We start from the raw sequence: 22,868 nt of genomic DNA, 5'->3' as shown, positions 1-22,868 counted from the left end.
TGAAAGAAAAATGTATTTCCTCATCACCTTCTTTGTAAAGAATCACTTATTTGTAAGATGTCTGTTCCCATTTACAGCAGTGGGTTTTCAGATTTGGGTTGCCTGGCATCCATAACCCTTCTTCACAGCACCCCAATTTCATTAGGGAGAAATACCTTCTCTGGTGTTTCATACCAGTGGACAGTTTAACCACAGTCCCTGCCTCCCTCTACAAAAGCCAAGAGGGCCAGACTCGCACTCACTCTGATCCCTGTAACAGCAAGAAGGGAGTCAGCTGACCCAACGCCAGGGAAGCAGACTCTTTTCCAGGAATTTAAGACACAATAAGTGACACACTGACCAGGAAAGAGCAGGAAGGCGACCACTGCATTAATAGGATCACATGATCCTTGAGGTGCAAATCTGAAATCTGCAGGGTAAGCCAACGAGCTACAGGTGCGGGGAAGAGGTGTAGTCCAGGTTTGAAGGTGAGCTGCTGGCAAAATCCTTTCTTGCTAAAAGGAGGTCAACCTCCGTTCTAGTCACTGGAGAGGCCCCTTCACGACATGGAGGGCAGGATGCTCAGTGTAAGCCGCTGATTTAAACTCTCATCCTCAACACACCTTCAGCCAAACATGCAGATTCACCTTCGACCTTAAAATATCTGGCTACCTGGCCCAACCAAGTTGACCAAAAGATAAACTAACCATCACACCAACCCTCACAGGTTCTACACAAAGGCTGTGCTCCTTCCGTTCTGCCAGGGTGCCTTTTCTAGTTTTCTTCCCCTTCGCAAACCTGCTCTCCCAGCTGCCTACCACCTGCTTCCCCTGCCTTGCACATGCCTTTTCAGGGGATCAAGGAGACACCAATGCACACACATCCTGGAGACATTTTAAGATACTTCAATACAACTGTGACAAAACTGCGAGGTGCTTCAGTGGGGGTCGGGTCAAATAGTTTGAAGACCAACAATTACAAGCACTATTGGATGAAGATGCATGTCAAACTCAAAAACAACTTGCAGAAAGATTCAACGTTGCTCAGCGAACAAAGTCCAATCTTTTACAAGCAATGGGAAAGATTTTAAAGGAAGGAAGAAAATGGATGCCACATCAATTGAACAGAAGACAAATGGAAAACCGAAAAGTCATCGGTAAAATGTTGCTTCATTGGCCCAAAAGAAAGTCTTTTTTTTGTGTGTGACTGGCAATGAAAGTGGATTTATCTTGAGAATCCCAAATGCACAAAACCATGGGTTGATCCAGGTTAACCATCAATATCAACTGCAAGGTCAAATTGCTTTGGAAAGAAGACAATGTTCTGTGTTTGGTGGGATCAGGAAGATATGGTGTATAATGAGCTTCTAAAACCAGGTGAAACTGTTAATGCTGATTGTTACCAACAACAAATAATCAATTTGAACCATGCTTTGATCGTGAAACAACAAGAATGTGCCAGAAGACACAGCAAAGTAATTTTGCTTCATGATGATGCACCATCACACACTTCAAAACCAGTTAAAGATACCTTAAAAGATCTTGCCTGGGAAGTATTAACCCACCCGCCATATTCACCAGACCTTGCTCCTTCAGATTACCATTTGTTCTGACTGATAGCACACACACTTTCTGAGCAGCACTTCAAAATGTGGGAAAAGGTGGAAAATTGGGTCTCTGAATGGTTTGTCTCAAAACAAGAAAAGTTCTATTAAGATAACATCCACAGATTACCTGAAAGATGGGGGAAATGTGTTCTAGCGATGGACATTACTCTGAATAAAGCACTTTTGATGTTTCTCTTGAAATTATCGTGTTTTCTTTGATTATAAAATCTGCCATTATTAACTGGTACACTTAGTATTTTCATCAACAATGAAATTGATATATTCTACTTGCATTCTCCTTCAATTCTATTTACAACTTGAAAAATTGCCATGCTGTTTTAAATCGCCAAAAATTAATAGTAGGTTGACTAAATATTATTAATGTCCCTAATTCAAAAGGGAATATAGCCAAAACCGGTTTGGCTCAGTGGTAGAGCGTCAGTCTGTGGACTGAAGGGTCCTGGGTTTGATTCCGGCCAGGGGCATGTGCGTTGATTGTGGGCACGTCCCCGGTGGGGGGTGTGCAGGAGGCGGCTGGTCGGTGTTTCTCTCTCATCGACGTTTCTGGCTCTCTATCTCTCTCCCTTCCTCTCTGTAAAAAGTCAATAAAATATATTCAAAAGGGAATATAAAGTAAGGGAAGACCACACAGTTGAAATGAATACCAATCAATTGTTTGGTATATATTTAAATAATTCCTCTGTGAAACAAATATCAGGTCAATTTTCAATGAAATGGCAACCTTTAAAGGTATATTAACTTCTTGTATTTGAAATATTTTTATAACCAAGTAACAATCTATAAAATGCATATTCATTCATTTACCTCAATTTTTTTTTTACCATATTCCTTTAGATCTCCCATTTCCTGCAACAGCTTTGAATTCAGCAGAGTACTGTGTTCATTCATGTAATCTATGTCTGCTTGGATCTTCTCATTAGCTTCTTCCCATCCTGCCCTTTTTTTCTCTAACTGTTTTATTTCATAAGATTTATCTTCAATATGCCATCGTAATTCCAGAATATCTCTCATATGGGCTTCGTGTTCTAGACAAACAATGATAAGAACAAAAGAAAATTCTGATTTTGAAATGTGTGTTTGATAATGGATAAATATGAAATATTTTTGTTTCAGAAATTTTTATCTGGGAATCTCACCAAATATAAAATGTATTTTATCACTGCATTATAAAAGATATTGCTCTCTGCATTTCTCACTGAAGGGATTAAAATATATGTTTTGTAAATTAATAATATTAGATATTACTATAATATTAGATACAGTGGTGCCTCACACAACGAACTTAATTCGTTCCAGGAGCAAGTTTGTTATGCGAAAAGTTCGTTCTGTGAAACGCGTTTTCCTATAACAATACATGTTAAAAAAAATAATTCGTTCTGTAGCATAAAATATGCTAAGATGACATAAAAAAAGATAAATTTTTTGTTATTATTTTTATTTAGATACATCATGATATAAAAAAAATATTGAGTTTAACTTAAAAGGACGACTGCCGTGATACGTGCGTGATTTAATTCGTAATGAAGAACGATTGCCGCGATACGTGCTAAGTTAAGCGCAGTGACTAACGACTGCCTGCAGTGCCTGCGCGGAAGGATGCAATACATCGGCAGCGATCGTGGAAGCTCGGGCGACTTCGTTGTGTGAAACGAAGTTCGTTGTATGAATCATGAAATGAAGTTCGTTGTGTGCAGCGTTCGCTGTGCGAGGCGTTCTTTATGCGAGGCACCACTGTATATTAAAATATGTTTTATAAGTTAATAAATTAGATATTCATTGTACCTTCTCATTTTATACTGCATGCTTTTAAATATTTTATTTATATTTCCCATCTCCAGTGTAGCTGTGATGCATTCCATGTAATTTCCTTCAATTTTACATATTACTATTGTTTGTCTAATAAACCAACTACTGAGTTAGTAAGTAATATAATTTTTATTTTTATTGTCTTTTTTATCTCCATTTTTGCTTTCTTTTAAAAAGTCTCTTAGTCTTTATATTTATTTTCAAACTTCTATTTCTTGAAACAGAGTAAACATACTTATTTTATAATCTACTGTATAATTCAATATCTGAACACTTTTTGAGTAAGATTGTTGTCTATTTCTACTGATACACATTGAATCTGGACTTTTGTGTGCTTTATGTGAGTCTTATAATATTTGCTGTTAAGCAACTCCTTACCTTGAAATTTTAACTGAGATAAAATGTATTCTTTTGGGTAGTAAAAGATCTAATATTACCTGATCTTAGAGTGATTTTTATAGTTAACTCTTTAAAATACGTTTTTATTGATTTCGGAGAGAAAGGGGAAGGAGAGAGAGTTAAGCATCAAGGATGAGAGAGAATCACTGAGCTGCTGCCTCCTGCATGCCCCATGCAGGGGATCAAGCAACCTGGGCGTGTGCCCTGCCCGGAATCAAACCATAACCCCCTGTCATAGACTGAATTTCAACCACTGAGCCACGGTAGGGCTACAGTTAACTCGTGAGAATCAGGGGTGAAAAAGAGCATAGACACAATCTGGATTAAAGTCGTTCCCAGCCTAGGCTCGGGGCCCATTCCTGCTGCTTCATTTCTTCCCCAGAAGGAAGCGAACAAATGGAGTTCCAGCTGCGATCCCAGTGTCACTTCAAAAGAAAAAAAAGCCATTAAACCTCCGTGCAGCTCACTTTACTAAAACAACAAAGCGGAAGATCCCCTGGGTACCAGTATTTTATCAGTCACCATCACAAGCAAATGTAAAAAAATATAAATAAAAATCCTGATCTTTTCTTGCCACTTCCTGAAATGTATATGTCCTTCCCTGGGAATTACAGTTTTAGAGACATAACACTCTAACATGTGTATGTCTGAGTTTATGTTTACATGTTATTTGAATTAATGACTATTATACCAAAGTAATAATAGTGACAGCACCCTCTTTTCTCTCAAAGGTGTCTTGGTTTAAATGCTAGGTTATATAAGCACCCTACTATAACCTATGTATAAAGCATATAAATCCTGAATTAACATTTTTACCATCTGATGGCACAAACAACTTCCAGCCTTAGGAAGACACATATAGTCAAGGCATGTTCTGAGAGGCAGGCAGTGTGTGCAGAATGAAAAATAAAAATCAAATGCCTTAAGACTCTTTAGTGTCTCACCGTAGTTCCCTCACTCTGGCATCTAAAAGACAGCATTTTCCTTTGGAACATTTACTTGCGTGACTCTTAGAAACACCTTAAGTTTTATTGCCTCCTAGAAGTCCCCTATAAAACTTACTGCTGAATTCCCCAAAGCAGATGGAGCAGTTGCTGAAATATCCCTTAGAACTCTCATGTTTTACTATGTTTAAAGATGTGGCCAATACCACTAACTGGCAATCACTTTCTATTTCTAGTCCTCAAACACTATAGTCCTTACAGGAAGCAGGAGCCGGAAGTTTGCATGCCCCCCTGGGTACCATGATCCAAAGGAATTTCAAACAAACACCAACTGACAGCAGTTCCAGTTTTGCTCAATGTATTCCTTCCAATGACTAAGCATTGTCATTAATAGCACCTATTAGAAGTGCACCGGTTTGGATGCAGAAATACCAGTAACAGGGTCACTAAAATAGAACTGATGTTTTATTCCGCACTACAATCGATTACTCATGCCTGTGTAACGAAGTCAACGGCAGTATGATGAACAATCCTCATTATTACCTTTCTGCACAGCCATGGGCATTTCTTGAAGCCTCCAGATGGACCAAGAATCAATTGTCTTGTTTATCTCCTTCCTTCGCGAGTGCTGTCGTTTCAGAGCTTCTGCAGCTTCTGCGCGGTCAGTTTCTAGAGTTTTGACAAGAAAAATGGCTTCTGACAGCAACGTTTCCATTTCCTGCTTTAATTCTGGACATGTCTCATCTTAAAAATAGGAAAATGCATTCACATTTGTTAATGAGTCAGCCTATAAACCAGGTGGTGGGAACATGAGTACTAATTGTATCACTGTATTTTGTATTTAAATAATTAATGACAATTTTAGAAAAACAAATTAGCCTTTTAAAGACCATTAGCTTTTAAAACGTTATCACACAATCATAACATTGATTATACATTTTGAAAGGCAGGGTTTTAAAGGGACATTTCATAAAACGATTAGAATAGCTAAATCTCACTCATATCTTCCATGTATAATAGCTTATCTGAAGAAAAAAAAACAAGTGTTCTGTTTATAAGCTGTATTTTGAAATTATGCTTGTGTTTCCTTCTCATTCTTTGAGAAAAGTGAATCATAACCATTACATCAGACATATATTGGAAATCCTCAGATAGTTATAGAAACAAGACACTTAATATTCTTTATCTTATCAGATTATAACATCCTTATTTAGCCTTGCAAAAAGTTTACTGTTGTTCCCAAAGTCTACTTATTCAGTTGTAACACAAATTAACTCTTACATGACAGGTATTTGTGATTCCTGGTCCACAGCTCTGGAGTGATAGGGGTTAATGTTAATGAAATCATTACTATGACTATTCACTCATCTGTTTATGTAAGAAATGGACAGAGAGCCTGTGAAATCCTAGGCAATATGCTCTCTCCCTGGAAACAGATCAGTAAGGAATACTGACACAGGCCACATATACTTGTAAGCGGTGGCTTTGGCCAACACATGACGTAAGAAGAAGACAGAAGCGAACACCGTCTCAAGAAAGGAAAAGCCCCCACCACACAGAAGCGGAGGAGAAACAGTAAAGCCAGATCCAGAGAAAGGCAACTCACAGGCCTTCGGTTTATGTTGGTTAATAAGGATAGTCATTCCTATGGGAAGGTGGTGTTACATAACGGTTGTCAATGGAAGCTGAGCAGTCACACGCAATTTCTTCTTCTATCCTATAGACTTGTCAAAGAAATTCAGCATCCGCCTAAGAAAAATTCTTAAAAAGCAGGCTTCTCTATTGCAAGGCATAAAATCTGATTTTTTTCCAGACCTCTCCTTTGTTTGGCCTCTATTTATTTGGTCTATAGCCTTCTTTTTTTGTTTGTTTTTCAAATTCCACCACATACTGTACACTTCCTATTCTTATCTGTCTGCTTTGTTAGATGCCAATATACGCATTAAGTACTGGGTTCTCCAGCCAACTTACTATCCCTTCAATCTCTATAACAAGATTTCAGTCTGAAACACATGATGAAGTTACTGGCACTGAAATTAAAGCACTTGTGATCAGACAGATTTCTGTCCGAAGGTGAGGTGACCATTATGTCACTGCAAGATGTCTTCTTACTGTTTCCATCACAGCATTTAAAAACAAATGCTGTGTTTAACTTGGAGGGCCTCCAATTCATTGCATTTAACACCTCTCAACTTTTTTTTTTCTAGAACACTATCTCAATTAGTTCATATGGAGTGAGCAACCACCTTACATTTTTAGTGTAAATATTTACATTTTCCTTATCTTTTAAAAATATGTTTTATTGATTTTAGAGCAGAAAGAAGAGAGAGAGAGATAGAAACATCAATGATGAAAGAGATGCCACTATTGAGGATTAGCCCACAATCCAGGCATGTGTCCTTGACAGAATCAAACCCTTCAGTCCGCAGGCTGACGCTCTATCCACTGAGCCAAACCTGCCAGGGCAAACCTTTATCTTGATACTGTCTTATGTTTTAGAGTCAAATGTGCATGTTTATGATAAACAGAAGTGCAGTTAATGTAATGGATATTGTGACTACTCATATATTATTTTTTGCTCTCAGCATTTATCATGTGAAAAACTAATAAGTGAGGTTTTCATCTTCACTGTAGACGTAAACAGTGAAAACAGTAGAATCAGAGCCTCACTGTGAATGACAGCTTTGAATAAAACATTCTTGCTTTTAAAAGCCTGAGTTTATTAGTTAGCTTTCACTTAAGATGTTTAACAAATTTCTGTGGTAAGGATTGGGGAAGAGTTAATATAATATCAAGAATATATTCAAATACACTGAAGAATTTTAACACACATTTTATGCTAGTATATTATTTTATATTTTGTAAAATATTAATCTTGACAAGAATATTAATCTTGCTTTTTACATATAGTGGAAATGTGATGTCCACTATGGTAGCCATGTGACCATTTTCACTGAGATATGAGTTAAAGTTAAACTTAAAAATTAAATATCTCTGTCTCGCCAGACACATTTCCAGTTCTCAGACATTATATGAGGCTGATGCTCTATTGGCTAGTATAGACAGAGAAGACTCTGATTCTCACAGAAAGCCTACTGCACAGAACTGGAATTATAGTTTCTGGAGCAGTGAGCAAGGGTCATCTACACTCAGGGTCTAGATAATACTTCCTATATAAGAAAAGGCTAACATGCAAATTGACTGAACTGCAGAATGACTGGTCACAATGACACGCACTGACCACCAGGGGGAAGACACTCAATGCAGGAGCTGCTCCTGGTGGTCAGTGCGCTCCCACAGGGGGAGTGCTGCTCAACCAGAAGCCGGGCTCACAAATAGCGAGTGCAGTGGCAGTGACGGGAGCCTTTCCTGCCTCTGCAACAGCGCTAAGGATGTCCAACTGCTTAGGCCTGCTCCCCGCACCTAAGCCGTCAGTCAGACTTCCCCTGAGGGCTCCCAGACTGTGAGAGGGCACAGGCTGGACTGAGGAACACCCCCTAGTGCAGGAATTTCATGCACCGGGCCTCTAATGGCACATAACAGTCATTAATAAATATATGTTGAACAAATGTCTAATCAAATTATAGAGGCTCTGTCCTCCCTGACACACTGATAAGAATTATAAAGCGTTAGCATTATTACGGGAAAATGAGAACTCTTTGAAATCAGTGAACTTCTGAATGCCGCTGCCCTGATCTACGTGTGCAGTCCAGCTTTACCTCTTTCTTCCTTGGGTTCCACCTTCGAGACCTGGTCTTTTTCAGCAGCCTCGTGCCTATGGAGCAGGAGAGAGGGGATCAATTACTCCAGGAGGGCTGTACTTCACTTCAGTAAAACAAATGTTAGGTGACACTCTCACATTGAATTGGAAATGTGCATGGTGAAACTTTCTATATACATACTAACTCTACTCTCCTGGAGATTCATACAGCAACGATCTAATAGATAATGGGCTTAAAACTTCATGGTAAATAGAAATCTAAAATTTGTTATAAATGGTCTGAAATTTTTTAAAATATATTTTTATTGATTTCAGAGAAGGAGAGAGAGATTAAAAACATCAATGAGAGAAAATCATTGATCAGCTGCCACCTGCCCACCCCACACTAGGGTGGAGACCTTAACCCAGGGGTGTGCCCTGACCAAGAATGGAACCGTGACCTCCTGGTTCATAGGCTGATGCTCAACCATTGAGCCATACCAGCTGGGCATAAGAAGATAATAAAGCAGTTTGTTTGTTTTTTAAGAAATTGGTAATTCCTAGAGATTTGCTATTGAAAAGGAGATTTTTAAAAAATAAGTTAAATGAGCTATTTTTCTAATTTCAGTTAGCAATTTCTGGGGAATCAATATGAATGACAAGGAATAAGAATACTATTTCAGATTTGAAGTTTAAGGTTTTAGAAAAATGTACAAATTAAAATGTTACTTCTTTTCTAAAGACTCTTTTAGCTAAAGTCCTATATGTTGAAAAACAATATGCTTCTCATTATCAGTATCACTTCTTGGATCCTAGATTACATTTCACTGTATTTAAACAGAAAATATTTTTTCTCTAACAAAAGTTTTAAGAAAACCAGTATAAACAACAAAGCAAGGAGTTTCATTTTTATTAAATGATCATTTTTCTTATTTAAAAAAGCTATATATCTGACTACTATTTACTATCTCCAAAGGCTGCATATTACATGTTTCATTGTTATTTTTCGATTTATTTAGGAAAGTCTGTCTATTCTGATATCAGAAATATATTCATTATATGTTCTTCCTTCAGTTTTAATTTGATTTAAATACTTCTTTTAAAAAAGGTAATTTTTTCTTGTTTGTTTTCTTTTAAAAACAGAAAATAAATTATCCCAGCATCTTTATTAAATAATGCTCTCTCCACTGTCAGCCTCCGTCTATTGCTATTTGTTATGGGTGGTTGCTATTTATTTGTTTGATGATTATTTTAAACACTTTGTATAACATCCATATTCTTTGTCACACGTGGCCACTACAGGAAGTGTTTACAATATTAGCTTATTGGTGAGCTTCTGTTTGCCTGTCAGCTTGCACAGCTAGAGCTAAAACAAAGAAGGCGGCGGGGGGAGGGGGGTCGATACCTCCCAATCTTAACAGATGGGCGCTCTACTAGAGTACTCCTTCGATGCTTATCCAGGGTATTCATCTCTTCCTCTTACCATCTGTTCTTGCCTAAAGGCTAGCCACAGTTCAAAGGTCAGGGTCTTCTTGGTTCTTGGTTCTCCCCCCCACATGTGTCCAGCATTGGTCATCTGCGCACATTTCTCAATTCTCCAATAGAGGTGAGGGCTCTGAAAAGCCTCATTTCCTCAGGTGCCTCTGCTCTCAGCCTCTTCTTCCCCAGGCATTCTGGTCTGTCCAACGCCAGTCCAACGCTTATCATCAGCTTCATAGAGTGGTGGCAAGGACATGCCTTTAAGCGCTTCCAAGGAACACTCCCTGGGAGTGGTCAGCAGGACACAGCACTGAAGCACCATTCTCCTAGACCTAGAATAAGGCCCCTGTCATTCCCTCCGAAACCTGTAGGGCGTCACCAAAGCAGGCAGCCCTCTGCGGGGCCTCCACTGACCCGGGAGCTGCAGGAGGCCAGGCGGCGATTTAAATGCCACTGGGGTCTCCTAACAAAATGCAGTGGCTCTTTCTTCATTGACTTTTCTTCCATGGTTGCAGCGAGTTTTTTACTAGATTATAGATTTTGAAAAAAGTTGATTCTGACCAATTTTTGCCAAATTTATAGTTGCTTAGTGGTGGTACAGAGCTCTGAAGATCTCTATTCTGTTCTGTCATTTTCCATGATATCCTAATTCTTAAGTTTTTAAAAAATTATATTTTAGTACCTAATATGAAAACATCTGCTTTCAATTTTCTGTCCCTTTTGAAATAAAACTCCTCCAAGCATATTAATCATTAAAATGTGAACATGAACAAATAAAAGAAGCATAATAGGTTCTTACCATTCTTCCAAAGAAGTTTCAAACTGTCAAAATAAAAGATCTCAATTAAAATCAAATTTTAGACAGCTCAGAAAACAACAGTAATTTTAACTTATACTTGAACTCACTGGTAAAACTGTAACTACTCTACTTCACATACCCCATTATATTTCTGTCAAACTATGTACTCTATTATTTCCAAAACAGTTATATACTTCTACTATCTACTCCTATACTCTCCTTTTTACTCCCACCTGATTGTTCTTAGCTTTCATCTGTTTCTAAATCTTACACCTTTTAACAGGACCAGCTAAAATTCCTCTTACACCCAAAGGACTTTCCACACAATCTGAATCCATACATCCTTTGAACTTCAATATATCACAGAAGAGTGGAAAACATATAATTGCATGAGTTCACAAACACTTAGTTTTCCATAGAATTATCCTTGTCTTATCCCTTTCCTGGACTCTACACTCTTTGGAAGGAGTCTTGCTCTATGATATATTCTAAAAGAACCATGAGCTTTAAGGGGCATAAGTTACTAAAAACGCAAGGATTATATAGTCTGAATGTTATGGGTTTCGCAGATAATTTCCAATTCAAGATGTGAGATTGGGCATATATCATTACTTTTCTTCAATTCCCATGTCATACCAACATTTCTGGAGCAGAATATATATATATACATATATACATATATACATATATACATATACACACACACACACATACATACATACACACATACACACACACACACACACATACATATCTGTCAATATTATTGGGACGTAGATTTTAAAAGAATACCCAGAAATAGAAGGCAATCTGGTGAGACTGATAGTGAAACCAGAGCAAAGAAGTGTATAGCTCAGAGGACAAGTGGAGATCCTTTCAGGGGAAATGAAAGGTTCTCTGGAGAACTCTTGCAGAACTCCCAGACTGTAAGAATAAGTAGGTGGTGATCCAAGCTAATAATGGAAGGGTGGGCTGTGGTGAGATGAGCAGGTATTATTGCTTCCTCCACACACACACACACACACACACCACACACACACACACACACACACACACACACACACACACACACACACACACAGAATCCAGATTAGGTGGCTGAGAAGTTGCCTCCTACTCGTTGTCATGAGAACTCGCTCACCACCCTGGAGATCTGCCTAAGATGGAAAGGTTGTCTAATAAATATGGAAGTTATGGTTCTAGAGAGAAACAAGCAAATTCTCCCTTTGACACAAACAGGTGGGAGGGAAAACAAAGACAGATTTCACCAAAGAGTAAAAATATCCCAAGATGTTACAAATTCAAATATAAGCTTATTCAGGCATAAGTTGAGGCCCTCTGTTATAATCTTACTAGAGGCCCGAAGCACGAAATTCATGCAAGAGTAGGTCTTCCTTCCCTCCGGCTTCCCTCTGGCTTCCCTCTGGCATTGGGGACCAGGGCTTCCCTTGCAGCCCCAGCTTCGTCTGGAAGGTTGTCCAGAAGGACGTCAATCTAACTAACATATTATGCTTTCATTATTATAGATGGGACCACTGTCCTATACACAGTCTGTCATTGACTGAAACATTATGCGGCTTATGACTATTTGTTAGAGAACCAATAATTTAACATTAAGTTTGCATTTATTTGTCCATTTTTCCCATTTACCTCCTACTGAGTTTTCTCCTCTAAACAGCTTTTGGTATTTGCTATACTACTGAAATTTTCTTATGCTGATAGTAGATTCAATGGCATCTAAAAAACACTCCTCTTGAGACTAACTTCATCTACATAAGAAAAGGTAATAAGTGCAACTGTTCAAGATTCCAATGTATTTTGCATAGAATATGACAATTCTAAAAATTACACCTACCAAAAAGAGCCAAAGAAGTCTATAAAAGCAAAAAAAAAAAAAAAAAGAATGGAACTACCCAGCAGATATCAAGACATATTATGAAGCATGCAAATCAGTAGAATGAGATATTGTAATAGAGGGTTAAATTCACAGGTAAAATACAAGAGCTAGAAATGATACAATCATCATGAAAACTTGATATATGATCAATATGGGATAGCTGATTTCTAAGTAATGACTGGATTTGGTAATAAAATTGATGTTGAGAAAACTAATTTTCATATATTTATGTGAAATTGCTGTTAATCCTTACATAGCAATTAATGAAAATTGCTATTTATCCTTACATACAATTTCACGATGTTAAACGATTTCTAGAGAAAAATTTTAAAAATTTATAAAAAAGGAAAATATTTTCTATGACACTTGCAATATGGAAATATTTTTAAACAAGGTGCAAAACACTTAAAATAAAGGAAAAATGATAAATTTAAGTACATTAAAATTAAGAACTTTTTATTAAAAGATATAAAGAAAACAAGTCAAACTTAAGTATGTTTAAAACATACATAACAAACTACAGATAACAATTTGTTCCTACAAGTCAATAAAAAAAAATACAAATAAACCTAAAAGAAAATAGGCAAAAGATAAACGTGGAAAAGAATGAACATTCAATAAGCATATTAACATATTAATATGTTATAAAATAACTAACAATCAGAAAAATATTATCTTTTGGCTTTTGAAACTGGTAATTCAGAGTCCTGAATAGTGCAAAAACTACAATTAGGCTGATGTATGTAATAGTTTTAAGGAGCCACTTGAAGTATCACAAGAAAATCAGGAGGAAATTGGATAAGAGACACTTTAATGAGTTATGATATAATTATCCAAAATTTTAAAAGTCCTCAATAAGTGATTAATGCCTAATTAATATTCTGTTTGATCCTCTATATACTGTAATTCAAAATGGCTTAATTTATACTTGTAAAAACAGATTACTTAAAATTTTAGAAATATTTTAGGATAAAATATCAAGACCTTCCCCTGACAATATTTTTGTAGAAGTGATGAGCAATAGAGAAAAATTATTTCAATCAGTATTTGATCTGTTCCCAATGGACTATCTGGTAGATCGCTATATAAGTTGTCTCCAAAGATTTATGTCTCCTGGTAGGTATCCACATCTTGTCTAATAGTCTACTGCAGCGATTTTCAACCAATGTTCCGTAAGAATTGTTAAAATATTCAATATCTGACTATATTCAGGAATACTGACCTCTTTTCCCTTAGATTGTCAAAAAAAAAAAAAATGACAACCAACACAGCAATAGCCATCCGGTGTGAATAAATCAAAATTATACCTATTTTTTGTCAGAATTTTTTTGTGAGCCACAGAGTTTTGGTAATTAGTTAATGTGTGCCATGAGATAAAGGTTGAAAATCACTGTTCTACTGCATTAACGGGGCTGATGATGTGTTGTGCTTTGGCCGGTGGGACTTCAGCAAACACAGCACAAGCAAAGCTCCATAGACACTTGCCCATTGAGTTCTGTCCTCTTGAAACACTCTCCCAGCTACTGGGCATGTGAGTGAGGCCATCTTTATCAGGACTCCCAGTTGAGTCAGCAGACGTGTGCATCCACATCATTGGCCAGAGGCAAGAACAACAACATTTCCCAGCTGAGCCCAGAACAAATTGCTCAATGTAACAAAAATAAATGTTTGTTCTAGCCACAGAGCTTTAGTTTGTATGTTTGTATATATGTGCATATCAACAGACAACAGGAAACACAATGGTTACTCTTATGAAGGCATTTTCAATAGAATAATGGAGATGAAATGAAGATTGCAATGAATGAGTAGGTGGGAAGTGAGGACTCAGAAATATTAAATTTAGACAACTCTTCAGATATTAAGTGGAACTGTAGGAGATACGGGGGGGGGCCTATATTTAAAGGTATGTATGAAATAAAATTGTTTTTCCTTGAAAACAGGAGAAACATCTAATTTTTTAAATGTGAAGAAGTGATTTTTTAAAAACTCGGTGCGAATTTCAACTCTAATGCTTACTACCTGTGCCATGACATATAGATTACTTGAGTTGTCTAAGTCTTAGAATTTTAACCAGTAAAGTAGGATTCCGATAAAGGACAAACACAAAAATACATACTTATTAAGTGCCTAAAGAATTAGCAGATGTTTGGTAAATGGTAGCTCTTACTACAGTAGGTAGATGGGTGCCTCAGGTGTATCTAGAAAAAGAAGGCTCTGCTTCAGGTCCCCATTTATTTTTTCATTCAAAAGACATGTACTCAGTGCCTACTCTCCATAGGATCTTGGGTAGGCAACAGATGGCAGCACTGACAAAGCAGCAACAGAAATAATATAACACTGATGTAGGGTGAAATAGATAAATAGTACTATAGAAATAAGAATAGCTAGTGCATATTGGATGCATGCCCTATGCCGGCACTTTTAATACATCTCTCCATTTCTGCCGAGGGTCACAGCATGTGTAGTTATAAAGCCTGAGATGTTAACAAATGCACTAGGAAGATTTTCTCAAAGGAGACCAAACCCTAGATTGAGCATCACAGGTGGCCCACCAGAACCTTCTCAGAGAGATCCTGTAACAGTGGTGAAGGGAGAGAGATAGCTCAGGTCTCTGGCAAACTCCCATGTGGATTCACTGATTCTGCATTAATTGCTCAGAAATATAATCTTTAGAAAAGTGTGAGAATGTTTTATCATTTCCAAATCATCCTTTGGAAATAATTGAATGTTACAGTGGTTTCAAGACTAAACTCCCTTCAGAATAATAAAGGCAAACTAACAGGTTAAAAAGACAAAGGAGGAATAATTATATTCTGTTTAACAGACCTATCAGGTATTTCTTTAGAACAAAATAACTCATTTAAAAGGGCACACTGTCCTTTCATACACCAGTGTCCTCGTCTAATCACCTAATCAGTTTAGTATCCCAAAAAAGAATGTAAGTACTATTTAATTTACTAGTCAAGTTGGCTTATGGAAATTACTACTTAGCATGATTGCCTTTGGATAAAGAAGAAACAGATAGGGGAGGAATCTATTTAATGAGCTTGTTTAACCCTTCTGAAATGAGACTATCAAAATCATGTCTAGATTAGAAAATTAGACAGCTAAGCAAAGGTTCTAGAAACTATTTCAAATTTCATAGAAAACAACTCCTTGGCTTCTTTAACTAATGTACCCTTGTAGGCTTTATAATGTTTATAACAGTGTTAGCATATTAAATGTCACTTACCTGTTTCAAATGTCCCTCTATCTTAGACTCCACATCTTCAATGTGTGAAATAATTTTGTTGACACATGGTGCTGGGATTTTCACTAAAGAACAGCTGTGTCGCCGACATGGGTAACTAAAGTAAGTGCCTTGGTTCACCACTAAAGACAAAGCAGACAGTGGAAGTTACTTATCAGTTATATACAATGTAGTAACCCTGGTGTTGAGAATATGCAAAAATATTCAACTTTATTAAAACTAATGCTCAAAGTTTTAACACCTAGGTAGATAAATATGTCACAATTACAGAATGAACCTTCTAATATTTTGAAATATAAAAGAATAATTTATGACTTAAAAATGTTAAAAATAAAAATGATTCTAAGAAGCAAGAATAAATTTTCAAACTTTAGATGTTTCATAGCATTATGAACTAACCATTGTGGGGGAGGGGGAGTAAAGAAAAAAGGCAGAAAACATTTATTCGTTTTTTTCTCAATAAATTCCAAATCAATTTTAAAAATGACTTTGAAATATATTTTAAATTCTCCCTTCAAAGAGATTTCACTTTTCCCAAAGTAAATAATATACAGTCACTCATGTACTGAAGGACTTCTTCCTTAAATCCAGCATGTTTTTCTTGCTATAAAAAATAAAATGAAGTCCCCTTCATCCTCATAATAACCTCATTTTCTACCTTCCATTTCTGAAAATTGGAGTCTCTCACAGAGAGTGATGGATGTCCTCACCAGAGCATTTATGTTGTGCTCATCATAAAATCCACTCCGTCTGATGTGCCTCAGTGACTCTAACCCTGGCATGTCCGGGATCATCTGAAGGCTGCAGGAGCACAGCAAAGCTGTCCATGAAACTCCACCAAAGTGCTTACTTGCAGTCATTTTGTGTCTAAGGACTCTACTGGGCTGGATTATAGCTGCAGTGACTGATGGTACATGAAGACACAAAATAGGACCGGTGCCCCAATGAGAAGAGTGTGCTGACCTCATCTCAGCTGACCTCGAGAAACACAGAGGTAATGCTATTGCCTGCTGACTGTGCCTTTTGTTTCAATGCCAACCTACAGAGATGGTACCTATTTTAGATATCTCCATTTCAACTGCAATCTTTTAAACGAAGTCTCATAATCTCCACCTCCAAAAATACAACTTTTGTGAAAATGACATATGTTTCATTTGTAAATATAAGTTTTGACCCTATCTCATAAATCTGAACTTATGTGTGTATCTGAATATACAACATCTTGATTTCATAAGCAAGGAAACTAAGGCTTAGAGAAGTTATATAACAATGTCATATTCCACACAACGGATAGGCTGGAGAGCTGGTACTTGAACTGTATCACACTGGCCATGGAGTGTAAGCTATAAGGGTTGTTTTCATATTTTTTTAAAATGTGGCAAAGATAAGCAGTCCAGAAACATATTTCAGGGCATCTCAAATGTTTCACATACCCCTTGTTTTTGAATTTTAAATGTTCCTTCAAGATATCAGTTTACTTTGGCCATACTGAACACATATTCTTGCTATGACTATTTCACATGTGTTATATATTTCTTCTTTAGTTCATACTCAGAGAAATATATATTTTCATCTCTGTAATAGTCAAAGGTCCAATGTACAAGCTGGTGAAAATTACATATTGATCTCCTATCCAAGTATCCTGACAAGGGCATGTTGCCCTTCCTTCTAGAAATAAAAAGACTTTAGTATTCATTTAACAACTAGGCAGTTGTCCTTATGCACAAAACATTTGCTTTGCTTCATTAAATGTGGGGAAAATAAGGATAGTAATGACTCATTTAACATGTTTCTGCATGTGCCACTTTCAATCTCCTGTGTGAATGCTAATTAATTTCCACAGCACCCCTATGGCTTGGTATTAACATCATACATGCAGTAAACTGTGGAGTGGAAAATACTATGAAGTTAAATTTTGCATTGAAATTCTGTAAAGGACTTGGCAAAATTAGCAGCACAAGAAAGAACCAGAATTCTAAAGTTCTTACTGATTTTATTCTAAATGTAAGAACGACATAAGTTAAACCTTGCTCTGCTCTGCTTTTTAATTTTACCCAGTTTGGTGTCCACGTTCTTTTTTTTTTTTTTTTCTCACTTAACTGATAATTAACTGTACTTCCTAAGCTAAAACTACTCAGCCTCTGACCCTAGATTTCTCATTTAATAAGTGAATGGGTTGGTAGGGTTACATATCAAATATTTTTCACCTAAAATTCCATGCTGCAATGAGAATTAATGGTCTTAGTCACATGTTAATGGACAGAGTTGCTCCTGGTGAAGCCTAAGCACAGGTGGTCAAAGAATTCAGCTCAAACAGGACTCTTTCCTCTCTAATCACTTGCCCAACCCCAACGTCCTTGCCCAACATCAGTGTATGAGGGGACAGAGCCTCCTGGATCTGGGCCAGAGCTGAGGTTTGTTAAGACTGCAACAAGAAACGCTGGTTTGAGAGAAAATATGGACTGGCCTGTTGCGTTGACAAATGTCATAAAAATACTATGTTCATGAACTGTCAACTCTCCTTGCTCAGTGAAATGGATGTTTACATGATTTATTCACCCATCCATAATAACTAACATGCATTTGAAATTTTAGAATGGTAAAACTCAAACCATATCCATGGATATGGGGAATGGGTGGGATGAGACTGACTACAGAGGGCATGAATAAACTTTCTGGAAAAATGAAAGACTCTAGCCCAGCCATGTGGCTCAGGGATTGAGCATTAACCTATAAACCAGGAAGACAGAGTTCCGTTCCTGGTTGGAGCACATGCGTGGGTTGGGTTGCAGGCTCAGTCCCCAGTGTGAGCATGCAGGAGGCAGCCAGTCAACGATCTCTCTCATCATGGATGGTTCTGTCTCTCTCTCTCTCCCTCTCCTTTCCTCTCTGAAATTTAAAAAAAAAAAATGTATTTAAAAAATGAAAGATTCAATATCTCATTTAAGATAATGGTAAAATAAATCTGTGAAATTGTCAAAAGTCACTGACTTGCAGACTTGAAATGAGTGGACAATATTGTACTTAAAATTTACCTCAAAACTTTGTGTGTTTTTTTTTTTAATCACTAGCCAGATCCTAGCAACACAATTCAATAACCTCCTATCATTCTCCATCTCTTTTAACTCTATACTTCCCTGAAATGCTCTTCTTCAAGCGCTTTCTCTCACTTCCTTGCCTATTTCTCCTCATAGGCATGAGTCTTGGTAAGAAATAATTTTTTCTTTTAGTTATCTCCTCTAAGTGCTTACCCCCAACTAAACATCTTTAGACTTAACTTTACCCTAAACTCCCTGTCAAAATGTACATATCCTTCCTAGAGCCTGACCCTAACACTGAATGGAGAAAAGGAAAGATGGGACCTGCTGGATCCTTTGCAGGATGGGAGGATGAAGTTAGAATTAGAATGTACCATGGAGAAGCTATACCACCACAGAAATTAATGCCAACAGTAAACTACATGCCAAAGCCAGAAAGGCTACAGAGGAAAACAAACACATTGCAATCCTCAGACACAGAGCTGGACAAGATAAGGGATTCATGCAGAGAGAGCTGCAGGTGGGGAGGGGCCTGGCACATACCAAGCAGAGAGAATGGTACCCAACTCAGAGCAGGTCCTCAGGAATGATTTGGCAAGTAAAGCAGTGATGAGAGACTAAGATACACCAAACTTGTGGTGACAGGTCTGCCTCCAATTTACTTGGTATTAAACATTTGGACTTTTTCAAGGCCAATAAGCCAACGGGAGCCTTAAAGAGACACACCCATCGGCAAAGCCAATATTTCTGAAACTGAACTCATTTTCATGTCACTCAACCTCATTTCCTTTCTTGCTTCTCGGTTCCCATTATCAAAGTGTGCAATAGTTCAATCATTGTTGAATCCTCTTTTCATTCAAGTTCTGACTTGTATATTATCTTCAAATCTTATTCCTTTGTAATGTCTCCTTAATTCCCATCTTTCATAGCCATCGATCCTTCATCAATGAAGCCTTATTACCTTAAGACTGGACTGCAATGAAAAGGGAATCCCTATGTCCTCCTGTAACCAAATCTTTCTGTGAACAGACTAGTATTTCCAAGCATGGTTATGCAACATCTCTACTTAAATACAGTTAGGCTCAGAGACTAAGAAATGAAGTTCACACTCTTGAGCCTGAGACTCAAATGTTTCTTGACTGTATCTCAATCATTTCTAGCTTTATTTTAAGCCAGTGTTTCCCAAAGTGTGGTACGCATACCCCCAGGGGTACGGGAAGAGTTTGGTGGGGGTACGGATTGCACCAGAGTTTGGTGGGGATATGCACTGCAACGTGCTTAGCTATATTCTCATGAGTACGAGGGGTACTCAGCGTTATGAAAATTATACAAGGGGTACATATATGTCAAAAGTTTGGAAAACACTGTAGATTACTTTGACACTTCTCAATCTTCCTGATGCTACAGTCAAAGTAATGTATGTGTTCCATATTTTGTAGGTAAAGAATCGAAATGGCAACTTATCCCATTTTGTCCTATCAAACTGAAGGTGTCCAGAGCAGACATTTACTAATCAATATTGAAAGTTTTTTATGTCAAGTTCTCCACCAGACTGACCTAAGAAACAAGTCTAAACCCCAGTACATCATATGTGCACATTCCTCATTTCCTCCAACATGTAATATCAGCAACACTTTCAGAGATGTTTTATGGATTCTCAATGAACAATTTTTATTCTGAATTTCACACCTCATTCTTCTTTTAAAAGATATATCCTCATTAAACTGGAAGTTTCTAGCACCTGCCAGTCATGGCACAAGCAATAAAGAAAATGTTTAATTTAAAAATTCATATATTTTTTAGCCAAAACCGGTTTGGCTCAGTGGTAGAGTGTCGGTCTGCAGACTGAAAGGTCCCAGGTTTGATTCCGGTCAAAGGTATGTACATTGGTGGAGGGCACATTCCCAATAGGGAGTGTGCAGGAGGCAGCTGGTCAATGTTTCTCTCTCATCAACGTTTCTAGCTCTCTATCTCTCTTCCTTCCTCTCTGTAAAAAATCAATAAAATTTATTTTTTTAAATAATAATAAAATAAAAATAAAAATTCATATATTTTTGAAATTATAAACAATTATTATAAACAAATTTGTCATTCATAAAATACATTATAATATTGTATTCTTAATTTTGTATAGAATTACTTTGTTAACTATTGATACTTAGGGTTTATTGTTCAATAAAAATATAATATTGACATAAGAAACTAATGAGTGAAAATAAATATAGTTTACATAGGTTACTATACAATTTCCATTCAGTCCTCACCTTCAGTATTTGTCATTTTATCTTCATGAAAAATCTCAACAGCTTCCTTGGGGGCACCATATGAAACCAATGCTTGTGATGTGGCATTCTCTTTTTGAAAGGAAAGAAAAAGTTCAGAGAGCAGTTAATATTAATATATATTTTTAAAATCATTGAATACTATAAAGGAAGTGAAACTACAACTACCACTATAGGCAAAAACATTTGCAAATCATATCTATCTATATATATAAAAGCCTAAGCAACCATTTGACTGGTAGCTATGACACACAGTGACCACCAGGGGGGGCAGATGCTCAACATACAGGCATGGAAACATGGAACAGACTGATGAATCTCAGAGGGAGAGCGGGAAGATATTAACTAAAGATCTTATGTGCACACTACAGGCTCGGTGCACGGATTCATGCACGGGTGGGGTTCTCCATCTGGCCTGTGAATATTGGGGCCGAAACTGGCTCTCTGACATCCCCCAAGGGGTCCCAGACTGCAAGAGGGTGCAGGCCCGGCCGAGGGACCCCACCAGTGCACAAATCCATGCACCAGGTCTCTAGTATTTGATAAAAGCCCACTTTCTGAAACATATAAAGAATTCTTATAACTGAACAATAAAAAAAGACAAATAACTCCATTTTAAAATAGGCAAAAGATGTGAATAGACATTTCTCCAAAGATAAACAAATGGCTAGAAAGTACATTTAAATATCCCCATCATGGATGGACCTTGAGAATATCATGTTAAGCCAAATAAGTCAGACATAAAAAGTTAAGAACCATATGATTTCATCCACATGTGGGATATAAAACTGAAAGTAACAAATGAACAAACAAGAAAAACAAAAACTCACAGGCACAGACAACAGTGCAGTGGTCACCAGATGGGAAGTGTGTGTGTGTGTGGGGGGGGGGGGGTGAAGGGTAAAAGAGGGTAAAAGGGGTCAAATATATGTTGATGGAGGATGATTTGATTTTGGGTTATGGAGGCACAATGCAATGGTCATGTATCACAGAAATGTACACTTGAAACTTGTATAAGTTTATGAAGCAATGTCACCCCAACAAATTCAATAAAAAGAAAAGATTCTCATCATCATTAGTCATTAGAGAAATGCAAATCAAAACCACAATGAGATGCCACATCCCACCCACTAAGGCTGCTATAACATTATTTTCAAAAGACAAAAAAAAAACAAAAACAGAATCTAACAAAAGTGTTGCTAAGAATGTGAAAAACCTGGAATCCTCATATATTGCTATATGGAATGTAAATTATTGCAGATGCTTTGAGAAAAATTTGGCAATTACACAGTTAAACATCAAGTTATGAAATGACCCAGCAATTCCCGTCCTAAGTGTATACCAAGCAGAAATGAAAACACATGTCCACATAAAAAGTTGTACTCGAATTTTCATAGTATTATTCATAATAGCCCTAAAATGGAAATGACCCAAATATCCATCTATTGATAAAAGTATAAACAACATGCAGACTCTTTATGCAATGGAATAGTATTCACCCATATAAAGGGACACTGACATAATTCTAGTTTAAAAGAAGACAGGTACACAAAGCCAACTGTTTTTGCGAATTCATTTATAGGAAATGTCCCACATGATGTCCCCTCCTGCCCCCCTCACCTGCCGCGAGGGTATCTCTGTTACCTCTGAAATGCTGACATAAATATC

General features: G+C 37.2%; 1 protein-coding gene across 1 annotated transcript in view; it reads right to left on the bottom strand.

Annotated features, from left to right (window-relative positions):
• CCDC178 (coiled-coil domain containing 178) overlaps positions 1-22,868 on the bottom strand; it is a 212,537-nt gene that overhangs the window by 186,704 nt on the left and 2,965 nt on the right. Inside the window, exons 2-7 of the mRNA XM_036418712.2 lie at positions 21,183-21,272; positions 15,863-16,002; positions 10,734-10,756; positions 8,475-8,530; positions 5,299-5,499; positions 2,411-2,631 (exon numbers count right to left, since the gene is read on the bottom strand). Coding sequence (XP_036274605.1) covers positions 2,411-2,631; positions 5,299-5,499; positions 8,475-8,530; positions 10,734-10,756; positions 15,863-16,002; positions 21,183-21,272 — 731 coding nt within the window. The remainder of the gene's footprint in view (positions 1-2,410; positions 2,632-5,298; positions 5,500-8,474; positions 8,531-10,733; positions 10,757-15,862; positions 16,003-21,182; positions 21,273-22,868) is intronic.

Source organism: Pipistrellus kuhlii, unplaced genomic scaffold (genome assembly GCF_014108245.1).
Source record: "Pipistrellus kuhlii isolate mPipKuh1 unplaced genomic scaffold, mPipKuh1.p scaffold_m20_p_6, whole genome shotgun sequence".
Taxonomy (NCBI): domain Eukaryota; kingdom Metazoa; phylum Chordata; class Mammalia; order Chiroptera; family Vespertilionidae; genus Pipistrellus; species Pipistrellus kuhlii.
The sequence above is the reverse complement of the archived record's forward strand: the minus strand, read 5'-3'. Positions and strand labels throughout refer to the sequence as shown.